This window comes from Heterodontus francisci, unplaced genomic scaffold, assembly GCF_036365525.1.
Source record: "Heterodontus francisci isolate sHetFra1 unplaced genomic scaffold, sHetFra1.hap1 HAP1_SCAFFOLD_913, whole genome shotgun sequence".
NCBI classification, from domain to species: domain Eukaryota; kingdom Metazoa; phylum Chordata; class Chondrichthyes; order Heterodontiformes; family Heterodontidae; genus Heterodontus; species Heterodontus francisci.
The window spans coordinates 16,149-38,553 of NW_027141233.1; the positions used below are offsets into that span (position 1 = coordinate 16,149).

Sequence of the window (22,405 nt, forward strand, 5' to 3'; positions counted from 1 at the left end):
CACTAATAATCATTATAAGCCCGCCAACTCCTACAGCTACCTCGACTACACTTCTTCACACCCTGCCTCCTGTAAGGACTCCATTCCATTCTCCCAGTTTCTCCATCTCCGACACATCTGCTCTGATGATGCTACCTTCCATGACAGCGCTTCTGATATGCCTTCCTTTTTCCTCAGCTGAGGATTTCCCCCACTGTGGTTAACCGTGTCCGGCCCATTTCCCACACCTCTACCCTCACCCCTTCCCCTCCCTCCCAGAACCGTGACAGGGTTCCCCTTGTCCTCACTTTCCACCCCACCAGCCTCTCCATCCAAAGGATCATCCTCCGCCAGTTCCGCCACCTCCAGCATGTTGTCACCACCAAACGCATCTTCCCCCTCCCCTCCCCTTCACTGTCGGCATTCTGAAGGGATCGTTCCCTCCACGACACCCTGGTCCACTCCTCCATCACCCCCTGACACCTCGTCCCCTTCCCGTGTAATCGCAGGAGGTGTAATACCTGCCCTTTTACCTCCTCTCTCCTTACTATCCAAACCCCCCCCCCCCCCCACCCCAATAGGTGAAGCAGCGATTTACTTGTACTTCATTCAATGTACTGTATTTGCTGCTCCCAATGCGGTCGCCTCTACACTGGGGAGACCAAACGCAGATCGGGTGACCGCTTTGCGGAACACCCCCGCTCAGTCTGCAAACCTGGTCCCGAGCTTCCAGTTGCTTGCCATTTTAATTCACCCCCTACTTTCATACCCACATGTCCTCGGCCTGCTGCAGTGTTGCAGTGAAGTTGAAAGCAAGCTCGATGAGCAGCACCTCATCTTCCAATCAGGCTCTCTTCCGCCTTCTGGACTCCATATTGAGTTCAACAGTTTCAGAGCATAAATGCCATTTCTCTCTCCACCGATGCTGCCTGACCCGCTGAGTATTTCCAGCACTTTCTGTTTGTATTTATGGTAGAGGGTGGGCCTTGGTCTTTTCCCAGTTAGTAATATCCATATTCAGACAATGGGAAACAGAAGCAGGCCATTCAGCCCCTCGAGCCTGTTCCACCATTTAGTATCCATCACTTTTCTATCTGTGTGTTCAAAGGAGCAAGAACTACCAGACAGCCGTGGGTCAGCGTACTTGCACACCAGGCAAATGCTGGAGAGCTTGCTGAATAAAAGCATGCGGATCCGAATGACGGACGGCAGGACGCTGATTGGCCTCTTCCTCTGCACCGACCGGGACTGCAATGTCATTTTAGGTTCTGCTCAGGAGTACTTAAAACCAACAGGTAAACAAAGAGCCTGGAAGGGGGTCCAGTGTCGCTGTGTAAATATCTCCCTCTTCAAGTATTTCTCCAATTCTCCCTTTTTGAAAGTTACTATTGAATCTGCTTCCACCGCCCTTTCAGGCAGCGCGTTCCAGATCACAACAACTCGCTGCGTTTAAAAAAAATTCTCATCTTCTCCCCCCTCTGGTTCTTTTACCAATTATCTTAAATCTGTGTCCCTCTGGTTACCGACCCTCCTGCCACTGGAGTTTCTCCTATTTACCCTATCAAAACCCCTTTATAATTTTGAACGCTATCAAATCTCTCTTAACCTGCTCTGCTCTAAGGAGAACAATCCCAGCTTCTTCAGTCTCTCCACATTAACTGAAGTCCCTCATCCCTGGTCCCATTCCAGTAAATCTCCTCCGCACCCCTCTCCAAGGCCTTGACATCCTTCATAAAGTGCGGAGCCCGGAACTGGACACACAACTCCAGCTGATTCTAACCAGTGACTGACGAAGGTTGTTTGACAATACTCATCTGCTCCTCCCCGTACTGCCTTCAGCAGTTGAATATCTCCCTTGTGTCTCTGGTAGCCTGAACCGGCCGCACTCCTCAAGACCTTTGCGCGTTTTGATCACGACTGCCTCCTGGCTTGTATCCTAGTGTTTCCGGAGATTGTGAGAGAAAGAGGAATGAAGTTGGTTGATTAAAAAATTTTTTTTCCCTTCCCTCCTTTGTCTCGCTGCAGATTCCTTGGCGCAGGGTGAACCTCGAGTGCTGGGTCTCGCCATGATCCCCGGACACCATGTCGTTTCCATCGAAGTGGAAATGGACAGTGTGTCGAGCCCGCAGTACATGTGAGGGGGAGGTCGAAGATTCCAAACCAGGCGTGCAGCGGGCGCCTGGACCTGGGTGCCCACCCGCGTTGTTACGCCGTAGCCTCCCCTCCGAAGCTTCCACACGGCAGACCGTTTTGCATCCGTCGCAGTGCGGTGTTTTGTTTTAAATGTAAGTGTGTTTGTTAACTGACATGGGCAGCTTGGGGCAGTGCCACCCTGAGCCAGGGAGTAGATTGTAACAGGAGGTTGAATGAGCAGAGCCCTGGCCTGTTGCTTTTCCGACGCATCTTTTATTTTTTTTTGAAGCAGAGAGCGGACCGATTTGGGAGACTTTGCAACCATTTGTCCCAGTTTGTTCCTCACCCACCCATCAAATGATCGCTCATGAGGCACTCCTGCTTGTGTGTGTGTGTTATATACCCCACCTCTCTCACTGCGGTGCATTCCGCAGCCTTGACAGCTCTCCAGGGTTGTAACAAAATGGCTGCTCGTCGCAGGTAGCGAGCACTGGTGGGCTGTTTGGCCATTCAGGCATCGTAGCCCTGCCTAATCTCACTTTCATGCCCAGTGTCTAAACCGATGCCTTCAAGTCCCTGGGTAACGGGACCCCTGGCTGATGTCAACCCCTCCCCCGCCATCCCCCCGCCCAAACTCCTGTAGCACTGCGGTCGTGTGGAACTCCCCAGTGACGGCCTGCGACAAACAGCTCTCCCACGCTCGCTGGGTTAAGCAAGCTCTTAGTTCGAGCTAAGAGCTCGCAAACACCAGTGGAGCCTTAAAGCCCCCGAACCCTCAGGTAAAGAGTCAGCAGCTTTGGGAGAGGAGGGGCAAGAGGGTGGGGGCCAGGGTAGGATTTTCCCCTTTTTCAGTGAAACCATTGGAAATATGACTTGGAGATGGAGTGGCACAGAATGACGGGGCATCCGTTTTGGGCACCGACTAGTGCCCATTTCCCCGGTGACTTTGGCAGAGTGATGGTTCTTTGAAGCTTTTAACCAGGGGGGGGCGGGTGTGGTAAAGTGAGTGGGATGTTCTCCAAGTGCTGCAGGTTCTGGAACTGCTGGGGGTGTGGGGAGCGAGATGGAATTTCACGTTAATCACTTGTTCCGCTCTCGAACCATAAGGCCGGACAGGGACAAGTGGTTTATTATTGGAATCTGCTCAGGGGGACTACAGGACTGGGGTGGTGGGTGGGTGGTGGGGGGGGGGTGATTCGCAAGACTCTTGCTGCGGTACCGTCACGCACGGAAGGCATCGGGTCGCTCTTTGATTGTGACTCCTGTCTGCGCCGTGATCTCTCGGTAATCGCTGCTCGGGTGCAGGAGGGCTGACGGATTATGCCTGCGTCATACCTGCCGTGCCTGTTTGATGCCAGGGCTGAATCCAGCCAGTGCAGAGAGCAAGCTCACACAAGGATGATGCACTCCCCGGGTCCCGGAGCTGTAGGAGCAAATTGGAAGGCCCCTCCCACCCCCCCCCCCCCCACCACGCCCACTTGCTCGAGTGCCACAATCTAGTCTCTGCATCACCTGGTACATGATGCGAAGGGGCACTAACCTTGATTTAAAAGGAACCAGGCGTTTGCAGAGGGGGCGAGTGCGGTTTCTCATCTCTCCTCAGCTCCTCTCCTGATCCAAAAAAAAAACAATGGTCTGCAGCCCAAAGGCTCACAGGAGTATCGCCACTGAGCTTGTAGTTATCCTTGTCTTGACCACGACTCCCGTACTTTCCAACAGGGCTCGGGAACGGGAATGCCACCTGGACTTATTCATCCCCTCGTCCTCCCTTTGGCCGAACATGGTATCCCAGCTGTCCGCGGAGAGAAGCACTGTCAAGTGCTGCCGGTCAGCAGTGGCCTAGTGGGTCGCACTCTCCCGCCTCTGAATCAGAAGGTGTTGGGTTCAAGTCTCACTCCGGAGACACAAGCACATAATCCAGGCTGACACTCCCAGTGCAGTACTGAGGGAGTGCTGCGCTGTCGGAGGTGCTGTCTTTCAGGTGAGACTTTAAACCAAGGTCCCTGTCTGCCTTCTGAGGCAGACGTAAAAGATCCCAGAGTCGCCATTGGAAAAAGAGCAGTGTCCTGGGGCCAATATTTATCCCTGACCAGCATCAAGACAGTATTGGGTTATTTATCTCATTGCTGTTTGTGGGATCTTGCTGTGTGCCACCAAAAGATCCAACTTACAAATAAGTACTTAATCTTACCTGTTTAAGGTTTGTTATGTTTCCCCATTTTATTTGCTCAGGGTTTTCCTGTTTGAACTCTCGACAGTTTTGCTCCTGTTTTCCATTAGGCCTCCTGCCTAACCCCAGTTTCCTTTCCAACGTTACTACGGCACATCCCCAACCAAGGGGCACCGAGGCCATTGCTGGCACCGAAACCGCTTGACCGGCCGAGAGTGGCCAACGCTGCCCAGGCCGTCCGGGCAAACGTAGAGCTCGCTGGAAAGTCATTACTTCCCTGAAAGACTTGTGCCAAACCAGAGCACGTATTTATACGTCAGTAAATTCCTCGTGGTGTCACCATGGTCAGTTGATGAATGTATGATGTCAACGGAGTTGAGGGTGGGGTGAGGTTTCTGAAAGTTGAGGTCCACAGTGCCACCCAGTGGCCGGAGCCTGCAACTGCACCGTGACAGTTGACATAGAAACATTGAATGGGGAAATAATTGAAAATTCTGGCAGGTGTTCGACGGGTCGGGCAGCCTTTGTGGAGAGAGAAACAGTTAATGTTTCAGATCAATATCTGGTGAAAAGTCATTGGCCTGAAACGTTAAGTCTGTTTCTCTCTCTCTATCCACAGGCGCTGTCTGATCTGCTGAGTGCTTTCAGCATTTTCTGTTTTCATTGTAGATTTTTGCCATCCGCAGTATTTTGCATGTGTAAGATTGAATACGAACTGTTTTGAGTGACTAAAACTAGTCACGTGTAAAGTTTTGGGAGCAGAAAGTACATGAGTTTTTAAAATATACATAAACTGAGAGAAAATATGTATTTTGTAATAATTGTCATTTTTATTCAAATAATGTGCATTTAGCAAAAATATTTAAATAGTTGATTATTTGTGTCCACATAAAAATGTACAATAAAATGTATAATGCTGAATTTAAACCAAAAAAAGATCCAAGTTGTTTGCAGCTGAAACACTTCAGGTGCGGGCTATTTTTATGGATGCTGTTGCCGCCGCTTCTTGCCGGGGCACAGATTCACAAGCTGCGCTCGGCCTCAGCAAAGTTACCTGTCCTTCCCCCGTCACCCACCCCCGCCCAATCCCCCCGGAGCCTCGACAGTGATTGTCAGTGGGCAATGCGACCAGATGGGGCATCGCAGCCGAGTCCTCGCCAGCAATGAGCTGCGGGGGAAGCAATACTGGATGCTGGTTTGGGTCGGGAGTTCTAGCTTATTTTAATCCCCACCTCTACCCCATCTTCGCCGACCCCTTCATTCCCTATTCTGGGGTGCTGAAGGGAGATAGTGGTGTCGTGGTAATGTCACTGAACTAGTAATCCAGAGGCTTAGGCTAATGCCCTGGGGACACGGGCTCAAATCCCACCATGGCAGCTCAATTAATAGCAATTAATTGAAAGCTAGTCTCAGTAATGGTGTCATGAAACTATCATCGATTGCCGTAAAAACCCCCATCTGGTTCACTAATGTCCTTTAGGGAAAGGAAATCTGCCATCCTTACCTGGTCTGGCCTACGTGAGAGTCCAGACCCACAACAATGTCATTGACTCTTAACTGCCCTCTGAAATGGCCTAGCAAGCCACTCAGTTGTCAAGGGCAATTAGGGATGGGCAACAAATGCTGGCCTCGCCAGCGATGCCCACATCACGTGAAGGTTTTTAAAAGAAAAGTTATAACCGCCAGGGAAGACTGAACAGCCTCTCTAGACTGAGGGGTGAGCTGATGGCGGTCCTTACCCTATCGAACCCCTTTATAATTTTAAACGTAGAGGAGATGTTTCCATTTGGAATGAGGGGGGGTGGCGGGAGTCCAAAACTTGGGGCCATAAATATAGGTGTTAATAAATCCAATAGGGAATTCAGGAGAAACGTCTTTACCCAGAGAGTGGTGAGTATGTGGGACTTTAGAGTAGTTGAGGCAAATAACAAAGAAGCATTTAAGGGGCATGGGTCAGTTGGGCCTGATTTGGTGCTGTAACCTTTCAACACTCATAGGCGTCTTGCGATTAGAGCCCACTGCTACAGAAAATTCATCGTGCGCTTATAGTTTTAAGCATGTTTTACTTAAACTAGAGATAAGCACTAAATTAGGAAACTTTGTATACTATGTTTAAAAAGTGAAATATTTCTTTGTTGTCCTAAATCATTAATATATAGAAAGACCTATACCATCAATGCAGTTGACCATGTGACGGAGGGCATCCAGCCATTTGGAAAAATGGAAACCGGGGAGGGGCAGTAAGCTTTCTTTCTTGACTGGCCGTGTTGTTTTCTTTTTCAGGAAATCAGGCCGTGTGCCTGTGAGCAGACCTCTTACCCGACGCTGCGTGCCCAAGCTGGCGCACAATCTTGTGTACGGCATGCAGTCCGTTAAAAAAATGCCACCGCCCCACCCCCAAACCGAACCAGGTGCTGTCTTGGGCTACGTCCTAACTGGCAGCATTTTTGCAGTTGCCAGATGCAAAATCCAGTAGCTTTTAACTTTTAAGCCATTTTTGTGGTGCACGACTGGTTCTGCAATATAGGATAGGCTATGCAGGTGGAGTGGAGATTTCAAAATGGCTGCCTTGCCCACAATCACATTTCAAAATGGCTGCCTTGCCCACATTCGCATTTCAAAATGGCTGTCTTCTGGCTAATTAAGTCAGTGAAGCTCATTTTGCGTTCCATAAAATAACTGCTGTAAGTTTTTTTTTTTCAAAGAAAGGAGAGGAATTAACACAGTTCAGTGTTTTTTTTTTTGTGATTTTTGTCTGGTGTAAAGCTTCCTTAAACAGTGGGATTGAATGGCTCTCTAGTGGAACAGCACACCGGTACCCACCGTGACCTGAGAGACACCCCACCCCACCACATTCCCCTTAACGTCGCACCCATTGCTTCTCAGCAGAAGGCCCACCTCCATCTCTGTGGAGGCTGTGTCCCACAGGTTGAAGCCCGTCAGCTTTCCGGCGAAGGGGGTGGGTTCCCTGGCGCTCTGGCCCGCTCGACAGTCGGTGCTTCCGTGCCCCAGCAGCACAGCTCCTCCCCTGCCAGCGAATGCGTGCGGCCCATCCGACAGGTTGCGCGAAGCCACCGCCCGCCCGTCCACCATCAGCGTCGCGTTCCCCGATTCGCCGTCCCAGATCCCACAGTAGTGCGTCCACTTTCCAGAGGGGCCTGCGTGACCGTCCACCTCCCTGCCGCCGACTGAGAATTGTACCGAGCCTCGGCTGAGATACAGCTGGAATTCAGTGCCGTTTCCTTTAGTGCAGTAGGAAAAGAGAACTGTGTCCTCCGCTGCACCACTTGGCTTGGCCCAGATGCAGGCAGTGAAGGCGAGGAGGTCGCGGTTGTCCGCAAGGAGGATGCTGGCCTGCATTCCCTTCAGATGAGTGGCAAAACTCAATGCTCGCCGGCACCCTGTACAAACCACAGAGAGAAAGAAAAGACGAGAGTAGTCCTGGGAACATCTGATCCCTTCCTCACACAGCGTCACCTCATAATTATGCTTCAGGGAGGCCATTCAGCCCATCTTAATTCATCCATCCTGAAAGAGCTGACAGTTTCCCCCTTCCCACAGCAATTCCACATCCGATTGTTTCCTCCCGGCTGCCTCCAACCCTTGACCATTTGCGGGTCAGAGATGGACGGTGCCTCTCACTTCACATGACTGGCTGATCTGAATAGGCGTGCCACGGCGGTGAGCTTCAGCTGGCTATTTGACTACATGGGGCTTCACAGCCACACCCAACTCAGCCAAGGGCACAGATGGGTCTTTTTAAGAAAAGAAGGAACCCCACCAGCCTCCTCTCTCTTCCCCACCACCCCCCCCATTCCCAAGACCTATCAGTTTGCCTGGCTTCCTATTTGCCAGAGATCTCCCCCTCTGCACAAGGGTTGGAGACGGAGTTAGGATGTGAGGGCAGCTACACTGAGCAATTGAACGTGACGAGCCCTGCTGCCGATGGGATTGCTCCCTGGTTCAGTGGCAGAGGTGACAGCCTGACGGAAAACGAGCGACACAGGAGGGAAAATGCCTTCTCATATTGCCCACACATGGGTAAAGGAAGGAAATCTTGCATTTATGTAGTGCCTTTCACCACCTCGGGATGCCCCAAAAGCTGCTTCACAGTCAATGAAGTACGCCTGAAGTGTGGTCAGTCGCAACGGAGGGAATGCAGCAGCCAATCTGCGCGCAGCAAGCTCCCACAGCGTGATAACCAGATCGTCTATGGGGGAGACCAGAACTAGGGGGCCGTCAATAGAAGACAGTCACTAATAAATCCAACCGGGAATTCAGGGGAAACTTCTTCACCCAGAGAGTGGTGAGAATGTGGAACTCGCTCCCACAGGGAGTGGTCGAGGTGAATCGTGTCGATACATTTAAGGGGAAGCTGGATAAACACATGAGGGAGAAAGGAGTAGAAGGGGTATGCTCATAACTGCCCTTCAGTAATTGATAAAACTCATTTGAACTTTTTTTCAATCTGACTCAGGACTGGAATGTGATTCAGCACTCGACAGACACATTCTGTCCCAGAGTTACACACAGTAAGGGCAAAGGTTAAAAAGATTGAAGAGAGAATGAACACTCACAGATGCATGACCTTTAAGTACAAACGCTACTTAGTCCTGTATCAGAGACTCGATTGGCGTTGAACAGCTGCGTAAGCAGAACCGGACAGAGCAACGTTTGTTCATTATTCTGCTGTTCCTTTCCACTTCAAAGGCCAACCAAACAGCCAAGTCTGCATTTTATCTCTGTCCAAATGCCGCTCCTTGGCCCTCCAGGGCTCTGAGCTCGACAGAGCCTCCTTCAGCCGCGGCTTAGCGGGTCGAGCTCTTAGAAGGTCGGGGGTTCGAGGCCCGCTCCAGAGAATTCGCACTACAATCCGGGCCGACGCTCCCAGTGCCAGTACTGAGGGACTGCTGCACCGTCGGAGGTGCCATCTTTCGGATGAGGCCCCGTCTGCACTCAGGCGGGCATAAAAGATCCCATGGCCACTATCTGAAGAGTGGGAGGGGGGGGGTAGTTCTCCCTGGGGCCAATATTTATCCCTCAACCAACTTCATTAAAACGCAAGTGCCAGGCAATGACCATCTCTAACAAGAGAGAATCTAACCATCTCCCCTTGAGAATCAATGGCATTATCATGGCTGAATCCCCCACTGTCAACATCCTAGGGGTTACCGTTGACCAGGAATTTAACTGGAGTAGTCATATAAATACCGTGGCTACAAGAACAGGTCAGAGGCTGGGAATCCTGTGGTGAGTAACTCACCTCCTGACTCCCCAAAGCCTGTCCACCATCTACAAGGCACAAGTCAGGAGTGTGATGGAATACTCTCCACTTGCCTGGATGGGTGCAGCTCCAACAACACTCAAGAAGCACGACACCATCCAGGTCAAAGCAGCCCGCTTGATTGGCACCCCATCTACAAACATTCACTCCCTCCACCACCGACGCACAGTGGCAGCAGTGTGTACCATCTACAAGATGCACTGCAGCAACTCTCCAAGGCTCCTTCGACAGCACCTTCCAAACCTGCGTCCTCTACCACCTAGAAGGACAAGGGCAGCAAATGCATGGGAACACCACCACCTGCAAGTTCCCCTCCAAACCACGCACCATCCTGACTTGGAACTATATCGGCCGTTCCTTCACTGTCACTGGGTCAAAATCCTGGAACTCCCTCCCTAACAGCACTGTGAGTTTACCTACCCCACATGGACCACAGCGGTTCAAGAAGGCTGCTCACCACCACCTTCTCGAGGGCAATTAGGGATGGGCAATAAATGCTGGCTGGCAGATTACCTGGTCATGACCACGTTGCTGTCTGTGGGATCTTGCTGTGCACAAATTGGTTGCCACCTTTCCTACATTCCAACAGAGTACACTTCAAAAAGTGCTTCGTTGGCTGGAAAGCGCTTTGGGTCGTCCTGAGGACGTGAAAGGTGCTATGGAAATGCAAGTCTTTTAAAGCACGTTAGGATTGCTAGCTGGTGAAAGTCCACAGTTCATCAAGTTCACCTCGCATCTCCCAGTCACTAATGGCAGGAATCGGTCTCTATCAGTTAGTGTACAACAGATCCAGACATGAGCCAAGGAAACCCCCCCCCCCCCCCCCACCCCCAGTGGCGAAGAGCTTTGGAAACCAATGGCTCAAAGACATCAGTTCCTCCCGAACATGCTACACTCCCTAAGGCTCCTTAACCTTGGTATCACACTGTCACTGGCTGTGGATCCTGGGAGCAAGAGAAGGGCATGGAGGTAATAAGAACAAAGAACAGTACAGCACAGGAACAGGCCATTCGGCCCTCCAAGCCTGCGCCGATCTTGATGCCTGCCTAAACTACAACCTTCTGCACTTCCGGGGACCCTATCCCTCTATTCCCATAATGAATGAGTTACAGTGGGAGATGATGCATCGAATCCGATTTCCACATAGGGAGCAGCCGGGTTGTGTGGGCCAGGATATTTGGAATTTTCCTGAGAACGACGAAACAGAGTCCAGGAAAGTTTGCCACACAGGAACTGGTGTTAATTTATATCCAAGCTGATTCAGCACTGGCCCAACTGTGTGACTCAAGGCACTCTGTTTCATGTGTGTGTGTGTGAGAGAGGGGGTGGGGGAAGAAGAGGCACTGAATGAAGACTCGACAACAAATCGCATTTATATAGCACCTTTAAAGTAGTAAAACGGCCCACCGCGTTATCAAACCAAATATGACACCGAGCCACAGCAGGAGACCCACATTGGGATGGGTGACCAAAAGCTCGGGTCAAAAGGGTACGTTTTGAGGAGTGTCTTAAAGGAGGGAGGCAGAGTGGCTTAGGGAGGGAACTCCAGGCAGCTGAAGACATGGCGATGAACCTTGAGGATGCACAGGAGGCCGGAATTGGAGGAGTGCAGATACCTTGGAGGATTGTAGGGCTGGAGGAGGTTACAGAGATAGGGATGGGGGGGTGAGGCTATAGAGGGATTTGAGGACATGAGGATAAGAATTTCAAAGGGCGAGGCATTGCTGGACCGAGTACTGGTGGGCACAGCGGGCGATGGGGGGGGGGCTCGAGTTAGGAGACAGGCAGCGAGGAAGAAAAGCACTGAAGGGAGTTGTTGCCTGCGTCCAACTCTTGGCAACCCCCCACAAAAGCCTAACACCAATAGCAGACACTCCCCCACTCTCAGTCAGGCCTGGACTCAGTCACAGCAAAAATAAATACTTGCGGGGGGTGGGGTACGTGGGGAATAAACGATACTTAGAATATCTGCACCGACAGACAGATCCATTCAAGATCAGAGCAGCTAGCTTTGAAGTTTAATCAGCTGTAATCTCCAGCACTCAAAAAAAAGTTGAATCTCTGCAGAGCGGGTGACTGTCGCTTTACGAGTTCAAACTGTCGAAGTTTGGGCACAAGCCTCTTGTCCAGTGGTTTAAACACATCTGGTTTCTATTGATGTCAGAGCTGAGTGTTAAAACATCTCCTCCTCACTGTAAACAAATACTAGCTGGCGGTTTCACGAGGAACCCCCCCCCCTCCTCCCACTGGCCCCACTCCACAGGGGGAGGCGGACTATTAAAAAAAGAAACAAATCTTTGGCTCAAACGTTTTCTCTCTGTAGGAAGTATGAAGAAAACAGGGGGGAAAAACAATCACTGCGGGAGCATCTGAAGGCAAAGCCAGGGAGTGCTGGCAAGCGCTATCAGCATCTGGGAAGTGAACAAGGCCCTTTGACATTTCGGAGCATCAGAACTGTTGGGATGAAAGAGAAGACTTGCATTTCTGTAGCGCCTTTCACAGCTTCAGGGCATCCCAACGCGCTTTACAGCCAGTGCAGTACTTTTTGAAGAGTAGTCACTGTTGTAGAACACACGGCAGCCAATTTCTGCACAGCAAGATTCCACAAGCAGCCACGAGACGAAATGACCCCATAATCTGTTTTTTTTTTTATTTGGCGATGTTGGTTGTGGGAAATGTCCCCAGGTTAACGCTGCTCTTCCGGATGAGGGGATCTCATGATGGACTGGAGAAGCTACAAATCTTCTCCTACAGAGAAGGAAAGGTCAGGAGGAGATTTGATCTCCCATCTCGCTCATTTTAAAAAAAATTACAAATTCATTTTAATTTGATTTCAAGTTTTGCAGGCTGTCCACAGTGGGATTTGAACTCACGGTAACCGGTTCAATAACATAGCCACTGCGTCTGCATAACCTGTGAGTGTCGCCGACGTGCTGGGTACAGCAGCTACAGCCTACCAACCTGCAACCTCTTTGCAGCTAAACAGTGTATTACAGGGTTGTTTGGTGCATTCCTACAGATTTCCTGACTTGCCCAGTGTCCAGGAGTTTGGTTTTTAATTCCTGGAGACTCCAGTGGGACGGGACTCCCTCTGTGTCCCCGCTGCCCTGTGTGGGAACGTTCTGCCTTTCGCTTAGCACTCCAGTCAAGAACGCATCAGGTCCCAGAATCTGGTGCCAAACATTGTGCAAACAGCGGAAGGCTCCCAATGGACTGATTCAGGCTCCAACTCACTTTGAGGAGGGAGTGGATCTCTCAGCTCATTTGAAGCCCCCTTTTTATGCCTCTTTTTGTAAGGAGGACAGATTTGGGGGGGGGTGGGGGTGGGGGTGGGGTGGTGTTTAGTGGCCTGGAAAGGCCGGGAAGGTGCGCACCCCATGGTGGAAGAGCCCACCACTGGTGAAAGGAGTGCAAACAGGCGTCACGATGGGCGACGATCAGATTGGGGGGCCTTAAGAGGCTCGTAGAGGGCTGTACATGTCTGTGTCCGTGTGCGTGTCCGTGTGCGTGCCCGTGTGCGTGCCCGTGTGTGTGTCTATGTGTGTGTCTTGCCAAGCGCACATTTCTCCTTTACTGTGTCACTCACTGTTCCTGCCTGTGTGTGTCTCTCTCTATCTCTCTCTGATCTCTTTCTCTCACACTATTACAGAATCGATTCGTCTGTCTTACTGTGTGTGTCTGTGTTACGTTTATCTTTCCGAAATCCGAGACCTGCCAGGGGGGAAATCAAACGGGACGAGGTTAGCGGGAAACAATCCCCGTGGGAAAGCCGACAGAGAAACAAAAGACCCTTTTTATGATTTTATGTGAACACATGATTTAATTTTAATCCGGGTATAATGGCCTCAAGAGGCTTTGGTTTGGGCACATTCCCATCCTGCACTGGAATTCTATGGGAAGCATGGATATCCCGGGAATACAGTGCGACACACAGTCTCCTATGTGTGTCTTTATTTTGTGGATCGTTGATTCTGCCATGTCTCCTGGGTTGCATTTGATATAATCAGTTTCTTAAGGAGCTTGTACTTTCCCACACACAGCCTGTCTCTCAGTCCTTCCCACTTCAGTGCTATACAGATATGTGCCAGTGAGAAAGCTTTGTGCTCCATCGCCTTGTTGCCATCAAACTGCTCCCATTTACCAAGCAAGATATCTCTGACCCTGTGTAGGCCCTGTTGCAAGAAAGACGCAGACGCACACACACACAGATATTTGCACAGGATTCCCCCAGTTGTCAGCCAGCACCTTTGTGCTTCCTGCAGTGGGCGAAAGGTCACCGAGCAAGAGAGAGAGAGAGAGAGAGAGAAAGACCCCAGAAAGGGAAATGTCAGGCTGACACAGAGCAGTGACCAGGCCCGGCGTCTGAGGTCGCTAGGGGTCAGATGACTCACAGCAATGCTAACCAGTTTTCCACACTTTGACTTTCCTGTGCTTTCACAATCTTTAATATTTAATTTCGAAGGGAGAGTGGGACAAGCTTCAAACTATTAAATGGTAAATTTAGAACCGGCTCTGGCAAAAGAACCAGAGGGGGGTGGGGGGGGAGATGAGGAGAATCATTTTTTAACGCAGCGAGTTGTTGTGATCTGGAACGTGCTGCCTGAAAGGGCGGTGGAAGCAGATTCAATAGTAACTTTCGAAAGGGGAATTGGAGAAATATTGCGGGACTGCGGGAGAAAGGACGGGGGGGCTGACTGGTTAGCACTTTCAAAGAGCCAGCACAGGCACGGTGGGCCGAATGGCCTCCTTCCCAGCTGTATGATTCTATGATTGTGGGAGTTCTTCACACAGAGAGTCATCAATACATTGGATGGACTCCAGATTCGAGTGGAGGAGGCAGAATGCTGGTATCATAGAGTCATTACGGCACAGAGGAGGCCATTCGGCCCAGCGTTCCTGTGCCAGCTCTTTGACAAAGCTCTTCAATCAGTCCCGCTCCCCCCTGCTCTTCCCCTCCCTTTCCCCCCCCCCCCCCCCCCCCCCAACAATCACCCTGCAAATTTTTCTCCTTCGTGTATTTCTCCAATTTCCCATTCTGGCACCGATTTTAAAATTCACCGTCATTTTCATATGCTTCCATCCTCGCTTAATCTTGCCCCCATCTCTGTAACCCTCCTCCAGCCCTACAATCCTCCGCGATCTCTTGCCCTCCTCCAATTCCAGCCGCTTGAGCATCCCCCCGATTCCCATCGTTCCGCCATTGGCGGCCGTGCCTTCAGCTGCCTGGGGTCCCGAGCTCTGGAATCCCCCTCCCTAAACCCTCTCCGCCTCGCTCTCTCCTCCTTTAAGACGCTCCTTAAAACCGAGCTCTTTGGCCGGTTTTTGGTCACCTGTCCCTAATATGTGATTCGTGTCCAATTTTTATCAGATAATGCTCCAGTGAAGCACCTTGGGACGCTGCAGTATTAAAGGTGCTAGATAAATGCAAGACGTTGTTGCTGAGGTAGCACATTTATACTTTAGGAGGACGGGAGGAACAGTTAAAGAGCTGAAGAGCTGACCGTAGTGGTCCCGACTAATTAGAGAGAAGGTTACAGTACAGAACAATGTTACCGAGGTGTCTCGGTGAGTATCACTCTCATCTTTGAGTCAACAGTCAAGCCCCACTCCGGTGATATAAAATCCTGGCTGACACTCCCACTGCAGTCCTGAGGGAAAGCTGCACTGTTGGAGGTGCTATCTTTCGGTTAACCTGCCCTCTCAGGTAGATGTCAAAGATGCTCTGGCTACTATTGGAAGCAGAGCAGTGGGGGTGGGGGGGAGTTCTCCCTGGGGCCAATATTTTCCTTCAACCAACAGCATTATCCGGTCATTATCACAGTGCTGTTTGTGGGATCTTGCTGTGTGCAAAATGGCTGCTGCATTTCCCACATTACAACAGTGACGACACTTCAAAAAGAACTCCATTGGCTGTAAAGTGCTTTGGGATGAACCACGGTTGTGAAAGGCATTATCGAATTTAATTCCTTCCTGTCCTGACCCTTCGACTGAGGATTGAGCTAAACCCTACGGGAGGGGAAGAATATAAAACCTGGATCCGATGAGAATTGCAGTCATTTATTGTGCTCAAGAAAAATTGGATTGCCCAATCCCATTTGATTTAAGCAAAACACAGCAATTTAGTGTTAACATAGTGAAACTGTTTGATCATTAAATCGGAGATGGTGCAAGAAAGATTTACAAGAATGATACCAAAAATGAGAGGATATGCTTAGCAGGAAAGCCGAACAAGGCTGGGGCTCTTTTCTCTAGGAAAGAGAAGGCTGAGGGGTGACCTGATTGAGGGCTTTAAAATGATGAAGGGGTTTCGATCGGGTAGACGTAGAGAAGATGTTTCCACTTGTGGGGGGAGACCAGAACTAGGGGGCCATCAATATAAGACAGTCACCAATAAATCCAATGGGGAATTCAGGAGAAACTTCTTTCCCCAGGGAGCGGGGAGAATGTGGAACTCGCTCCCACAGGGAGTGGTTGAGGTGAATAGTGTCGATACATTTAAGGGGAAGCTGGATAAACACGTGAGGGAGAAAGGAATAGCTGATAGGGTGAGAGGAAGTAGGGGGGAGGGAGGAGGCTCGTGTGGAGCAGAAACACCAGCACGGAGCAGATGGGCCGAATGGCCTGTTTCTGTGCTGCACATTCAATGTAATTCTCTGAATGAATTGAATGTGAATGAAAGGGGTGGAGTCTCCATGTAGTTATGGTCAACCTGGCCTCTTACCTGCCGGAGGTGCCTCGGTTGGCATCACCAGTGGTCGAGCAGGCAGCTGAAGCCTCAAGGTACGGAGTTCAGCTCTGGTTTGCTGCAGCTCCTCGATCAGAGTTGGGCACAGGGCCCCCTCGCCATCAGAGCCTGGCATCATCCCGCTGGGCCCTGCATTCTCCAGCTGCTCCTCCGGTGCCCCGATCCTGTGGTGTACACCCAGAACCAACAAGAAGACCTCCTGCAGCTTCTTGGCGTTCTCCTGCTGCCACTTGACCATGCCCTCGTGCCTGAGCTCCGCCAGCTTGGCGAGGCGGGCGCTCGCTGTGTCCGCTGGGTGATGGCGGGCATGTCTGCAGGTGCCAGTGGGCTGGGCCAGTGCCCGGTGCAGCTCGGAGCGCATCGCCTTGAGCTCGCCGGCCAGGGTCTCGTCGACAGAGTGCAGGATCATGTTCTGGCGCATATGCGAGTCTTCCAGCATCACAAAGGCCTTGTCCCAGTGAGAGAGTTCATTGCGGCATGGGCAGCTCTCAGCTGTGTGATTGGGATAACACCGCACTTTAACCAGGAGCACTCAGGAGGAGCATCAAGAGACACCTTACCCCAAACACTCTCTGAATCCCCGCTCAACACTGGCTCCTCACTCCCTCTCACTCCTCACTCCCTCTCACTCCTCACTCCCTCTCACTCCTCACTCCCTCTCACTCCTCGCTCCCTGTCATTCCCCGCTCCCTCTCATTCCCCGCTCCCTCTCACTCCTCACTCCCTCTCACTCCACGCTCCCTCTCACTTCTCGCTCCCTCTCACTCCTCACTCCTTCTCACTCCACGCTCCCTCTCACTCCTCGCTCCCTCTCACTCCACGCTCCCTCTCACTCCTCGCTCCCTCTCCCTCCACGCTCCCTCTCACTCCATGCTCCCACTCACTCCTCGCTCCCTCTCATTCCCCGCTCCCTCTCACTCCTCACTCCCTCTCACTCCTCACTCCCTCTCACTCCTCACTCCCTCTCACTCCACGCTCCCTCTCACTCCACGCTCCCTCTCACTCCACGCTCCCTCTCATTCCCCGCTCCCTCTCACTCCTCACTCATTCTCACTCCTCACTCCCTCTCACTCCTCGCTCCCACTCACTCCTCGCTCCCTCTCACTCCACGCTCCCTCTCACTCCTCACTCCCTTTCACTCCTCACTCCCTCTCACTCCAGGCTCCCTCTCACTCCTCACTCCCTCTCACTCCTCACTCCCTCTCACTCCATGCTCCCTCTCACTCCTCTCTCCCTCTCATTCCCCACTCCCTCTCACTCCTCACCCCCTCTCACTCCTCACCCCCTCTCACTCCTCACTCCCTCTCACTCCTCACTCCCTCTCACTCCATGCTCCCTCTCACTCCACGCTCCCTCTCACTCCACGCTCCCTCTCACTCCTCACTCATTCTCACTCCTCACTCCCTCTCACTCCATGCTCCCACTCACTCCTCGCTCCCTCTCACTCCACGCTCCCTCTCACTCCTCACTCCCTTTCACTCCTCACTCCCTCTCACTCCAGGCTCCCTCTCACTCCTCACTCCCTCTCACTCCTCTCTTCCTCTCATTCCCCACTCCCTCTCACTCCTCACCCCCTCTCACTCCTCACCCCCTCTCACTCCTCACTCCCTCTCACTCCTCACTCCCTCTCACTCCATGCTCCCTTTCACTCCACGCTCCCTCTCACTCCACGCTCCCTCTCACTCCTCACTCCCTCTCACTCCTCACTCCCTCTCACTCCACGCTCCCTCTCACTCCACACGCCCTCTCACTCCTCACTCCACGTTCCCTCTCACTCCTCACTCCACGCTCCCTCTCACTCCTCACTCCCTCTCACTCCTCACTCCCTCTCACTCCACGCTCCCTCTCACTCCACGCTCCCTCTCCCTCCACGCTCCCTCTCACTCCTCACTCCCTCTCACTCCACGCTCCCTCTTACTCCTCACTCCCTCTCACTCCATATCCCCTCTCATTCCCCGCGCCCTCTCACTCCCCGCGCCCTCTCACTCCTCGCTCCCCCTCACTCCTCACTCCCTCTCACTCCCCGCTCCCTCTCACTCCTCACTCCCTCTCACTCCCCGCTCCCTCTCACTCCACTCTCACTCCTGACTCCCTCCTCACTCCCTCTCACTCCTCACTCCCTTTCATTCCCTGCTCCCTCTCCTCACTCCCCGCTCCCTCCCACTCCTCACTCCCCGCTCCCTCCCACTCCTCACTCCATGCTCCTTCTCACTCCCCGCTCCCTCTAACTCCACACCCCCTCTCACTCCTCGCTTCCTCTCACTCCTCGCTCCCTCTCACTCCCCACTCCCATTCACTCGTCGTTCCCTCTCACTCCTCACTCCACATTCCCTCTCACTCCACGCTCCCTCTCACTCCACGCTCCCTTTCACTCCAGGGTCCCTCTCACTCCCTGCTCCCTCTCACACCACATTCACTCTCACTCCACATTCCCTCTCACTCCACATTCCCTCTCACTCCTCGCTCCTTCTCACTCCTCGCTGCCTCTCACTCCCCGCTGCCTCTCACTCCACACTCCCTCTCACTGCCCGCTCCCTCTCACTCCACACTCCCTCTCACTCCACACTCCCTCTCACTCCACACTCCCTCTAACTCCACGCTCCCTCTCACTCCTCGCTTCCTCTCACTCCTCGTTCCTTCTCACTCCCCGCTCCCTCTCACTCCTCGTTCCTTCTCACTCCCCGCTCCCTCTCACTCCCCACTCCCATTCACTTGTCGTTCCCTCTCACTCCTTGCTCCCTCTCACTCCACATTCCCTCTCACTCCACATTCCCTCTCACTCCACGCTCCCTCTCACTCCACGCTCCCTCTCACTCCACGCTCCCTTTCACTCCAGGCTCCCTCTCACTCCAGGCTCCCTCTCACTCGTCGTTACCTCTCACTCCACCTTCACTCTCAACTGCACATTCCCTCTCAACTCCACATTCCCTCCCACTCCTCGCTCCCTCTCATTCCTCGCTCCCTCTCTCTCTCTCTCTGTCTCTTTGCCCCCTTCTTCCCATTACTCTTCCCCTTCTTATCTCTTCACTTCCTTCTCCCTCTCGCTTTTTGTCCCCTCTCTCCCTTCCCAATATCTTTCTCTCCATTCCTTTCTCTCACCCCCTCCTTCCCCTTCTCTTCAACTCCTTCTCTCCCTCCCTTCCTGCCCCTTTCATTAACTCGTCCTTCCCCATATCTCTCCATTTCTCTCTGGCTCCCTCTCTCTCTGTAAGAAGAACAGTCATTATTATCAGTATCCTATTTAACACTTAATTGCAAAATAATATAATTGGGAAAGGTACAGCACGGAGTTAGATACAGAGTAAAGCTCCCTCTACACAAAAAAAACGGGGTTAGATACAGAGTAAATTGTCCCTTTACTGTGACTTAAGACCATAGAAACAGTGAAAATGTACAGCACAGAAGGAGGCCATTCGGCCCATCATGTCTTTGCCAGCTGGAGTAAAGAGCTTTCCCGGCCAGTCCCTGTTTCCGGCCCTTGCTCTGTATCCCTGTAGGTTGCTGCACTTCAAATGCATGTGCAATTTTATCTTTTAAATGTGGTGAAGGTTTCCACCTCGACCAACTTTCAGGCAGTGAGTTCCAGAATCCGTCTGTGTGAAAATAATGTGGAGGAGTTCCCCCCGACTGCATTACTGTGGACATTCCCAATTCCTGAATCAGCCTCCCTGGACCAGAACGTTTCCCCATTGGGGGATCAAAAGCAAATCACTGTTAAACCTCTAATTAAGAGACATAACCACTAATTTGTCTCCCAGGGGTCATTCCAACCTCTTCTGAAAACACTAATGATTTCTGTCTGGGAATATCATAAATAGGAACAGATCTCCGTTCGAGGCCATTGAACGAGCTGTTGGGGGCCGGGCTGGGGGGGCGGGGGGGCTAGTCCACTCATGGATCCACCAAAGCTGGGCTGACATGTGAAAATCTGCCTTTGCTCTGATGGCCCTGTTTGTGCATTGAGTCTCCCGCCCACACATCATCGACCGCAGGGTGGGGAGCGGTCTACTCACCCCTGGTAATCAGACGGTGAATACTTTCCCCTCACGAGTAACACTGACTGTAAACGCCTCTGAGATTGACATTCCGAGTAAGAGGATGGAGAAACGGAGATACCACATTTACACAGTGAGGATGGGAGACAGAAAAGCAATTACCCTGCTGAATAAACCGTGACTCTGTACAGTTACACAGTGAGTAATCCTTACCCTGCTGAATAAACCGTGACTCTGTACAGTTACACTGTGAGTGATCCTTACCCTGCTGAATAAACAGTGACTCTGTACAGTTACATTGTGAGTAATCCTTACCCTGCTGAATAAACCGTGACTCTGTACAGTTACACAGTGAGTGATCCTTACCCTGCTGAATAAACAGTGACTCTGTACAGTTACACAGTGAGTGATCCTTACCCTGCTGAATAAACAGTGACTCTGTACAGTTACATTGTGAGTAATCCTTACCCTGCTGAATAAACCGTGACTATGTACAGTTACACAGTGAGTAATCCTTACCCTGCTGAATAAACCGTGACTCTGTACAGTTACACTGTGAGTAATCCTTACCCTGCTGAATAAACCGTGACTCTGTACAGTTACACTGTGAGTAATCCTTCTCCTGTTGAATAAACCGTGACTCTGTACAGTTACACAGTGAGTGATCCTTACCCTGCTGAATAAACAGTCACTCTGTACAGTTACACAGTGAGTAATCCTTACCCTGCTGAATAAACAGTCACTCTGTACAGTTACACTGTGAGTAATCCTTCTCCTGTTGAATAAACCGTGACTCTGTACAGTTACACAGTGAGTGATCCTTACCCTGCTGAATAAACAGTGACTCTGTACAGTTACACTGTGAGTAATCCTTCTCCTGTTGAATAAACCGTGACTCTGTACAGTTACACAGTGAGTGATCCTTACCCTGCTGAATAAACAGTCACTCTGTACAGTTACACAGTGAGTGATCCTTACCCTGCTGAATAAACAGTCACTGAGATTGGACCAATAAGCAGTTACTTCCGTCTCTCCCATATCTGTTCATCTATATTCTTCTTGCTCTCTCTTTTTCTCCCCTCCTCTCCCTCCATCTCACTCAGAATTAGTGTTCTCCTGGAGTTTCCCCTCTTTTGTACCCTCTTACACCACATATCACCCTCTGCCATACCAGATCCTCCCCACATCCTCCCGTGCTCAAAAACCCCCGCCAACTCCGTCACTTGCAGCACCTCAGAGCCGTGGGTCTCCTCTGCTTCCCCCTGCGGCCCCCCTCGCCCTGCCCCCAGCCCTTCCTCCCTCAGGGGTCCCTTGGCGCCCAGAGCCTTTGAAAACCCGAGGGTGGCTCCGTCTTCCCACAGACCGGCACCCCCCCCCCCCCACCAACTTCGCGCCCCCAAACCACCCCCCCGCCCCGCCAAGTGACGATCGACCCTTGCCCTTCCCCTCTGACCTCTGACCGCGGCCCTGGTTACGCGGAGGCTCACGATCCCCTTCTTCCACGGTCAGGCAAAGCAAGGCGGCTCTCACCTTCCTCCTCGTGGCTGTCATCAAGCCAGTCGGAGTACAACATGAAGTTGTCGTCCTCCTTGACAACGCGGCCGGCCACGAAGGGGAAGGTCACGGCGAGGAGAAAGAAGCAGAAACCGGCCATTTTAATGCGAACCTTTCTCCCCCGCCCCGTTCCTGTCAGCCGAGCTTTCACCAGCAGCTCCCTGCCTGACAGCTCTCAGAGTCAGCACACTGCTCTGCTCCCATTATAAAGCTGCCGATGACACAGTGGCCCCTCCTCAGCACAACACAGTATAAGACGTAACACAAGCTTCCCCCTCAGGGAACGAGTGGGCGACTTCTTGCAGAAAAGTGCTAGTTCCAGTCTGAGGAAAGCAAGGCAAACATTCGGTGACAACACAGGAACCCCCCCCACCCCGCCACTGCACCTCGGAATTCTCCGCTGCCCCATCAGATCAAGTGCACTTAGCCCCGGACTCCATCCCACTCACTGTGTCACCAAAGTCACCAAAAAAAACCATTCACTAACGTTAGACCAGTTCGAAAGCTCACTGCATCGATTGTCCATGATGTTTCAATGGAGCAGT

At 51.8% G+C, this 22,405-nt stretch overlaps 2 protein-coding genes across 2 annotated transcripts; one reads left to right on the forward strand and one right to left on the reverse strand.

Annotated features, from left to right (window-relative positions):
• The first annotated feature begins 752 nt into the window (after positions 1–752).
• LOC137362501 (N-alpha-acetyltransferase 38, NatC auxiliary subunit-like) lies at positions 753–5,213 on the forward strand. Its single transcript, XM_068026883.1, has 3 exons — positions 753–866; positions 1,088–1,274; positions 2,005–5,213. The coding sequence occupies exons 1-3, from the start codon at positions 753–755 to the stop codon at positions 2,115–2,117; spliced, it is 414 nt and encodes a 137-aa protein (XP_067882984.1). The 3' UTR covers positions 2,118–5,213.
• A 1,602-nt stretch (positions 5,214–6,815) lies between these two features.
• Positions 6,816–21,995, reverse strand: LOC137362502 (pentraxin-related protein PTX3-like). Its single transcript, XM_068026884.1, has 3 exons — positions 21,837–21,995; positions 16,288–16,803; positions 6,816–7,683 (listed from the first exon to the last, which is right to left on the reverse strand). Exons 1-3 carry the CDS (start codon positions 21,958–21,960, stop codon positions 7,079–7,081), a joined length of 1,245 nt encoding a protein of 414 aa, XP_067882985.1. The 5' UTR covers positions 21,961–21,995; the 3' UTR covers positions 6,816–7,078.
• Between the last annotated feature and the right edge of the window lie 410 nt (positions 21,996–22,405).

Excerpts from the sequence above, each read along its gene's own strand:
- LOC137362502 (XM_068026884.1), bottom strand. The coding sequence starts at position 21,960 with ATGGCCGGTTTCTGCTTCTTTCTCCTCGCCGTGACCTTCCCCTTCGTG. Across the intron at positions 16,804-21,836 it reads TGACAGCCACGAGGAGGAAG|CTGAGAGCTGCCCATGCCGC; the intron begins GTGAGAGCCGCC and ends CCAATCACACAG. Across the intron at positions 7,684-16,287 it reads AACCGAGGCACCTCCGGCAG|GGTGCCGGCGAGCATTGAGT; the intron begins GTAAGAGGCCAG and ends TGGTTTGTACAG.
- LOC137362501 (XM_068026883.1), top strand. The coding sequence starts at position 753 with ATGTCCTCGGCCTGCTGCAGTGTTGCAGTGAAGTTGAAAGCAAGCTCG. Across the intron at positions 867-1,087 it reads ACTCCATATTGAGTTCAACA|GAGCAAGAACTACCAGACAG; the intron begins GTTTCAGAGCAT and ends GTGTGTTCAAAG. Across the intron at positions 1,275-2,004 it reads GGAGTACTTAAAACCAACAG|ATTCCTTGGCGCAGGGTGAA; the intron begins GTAAACAAAGAG and ends GTCTCGCTGCAG.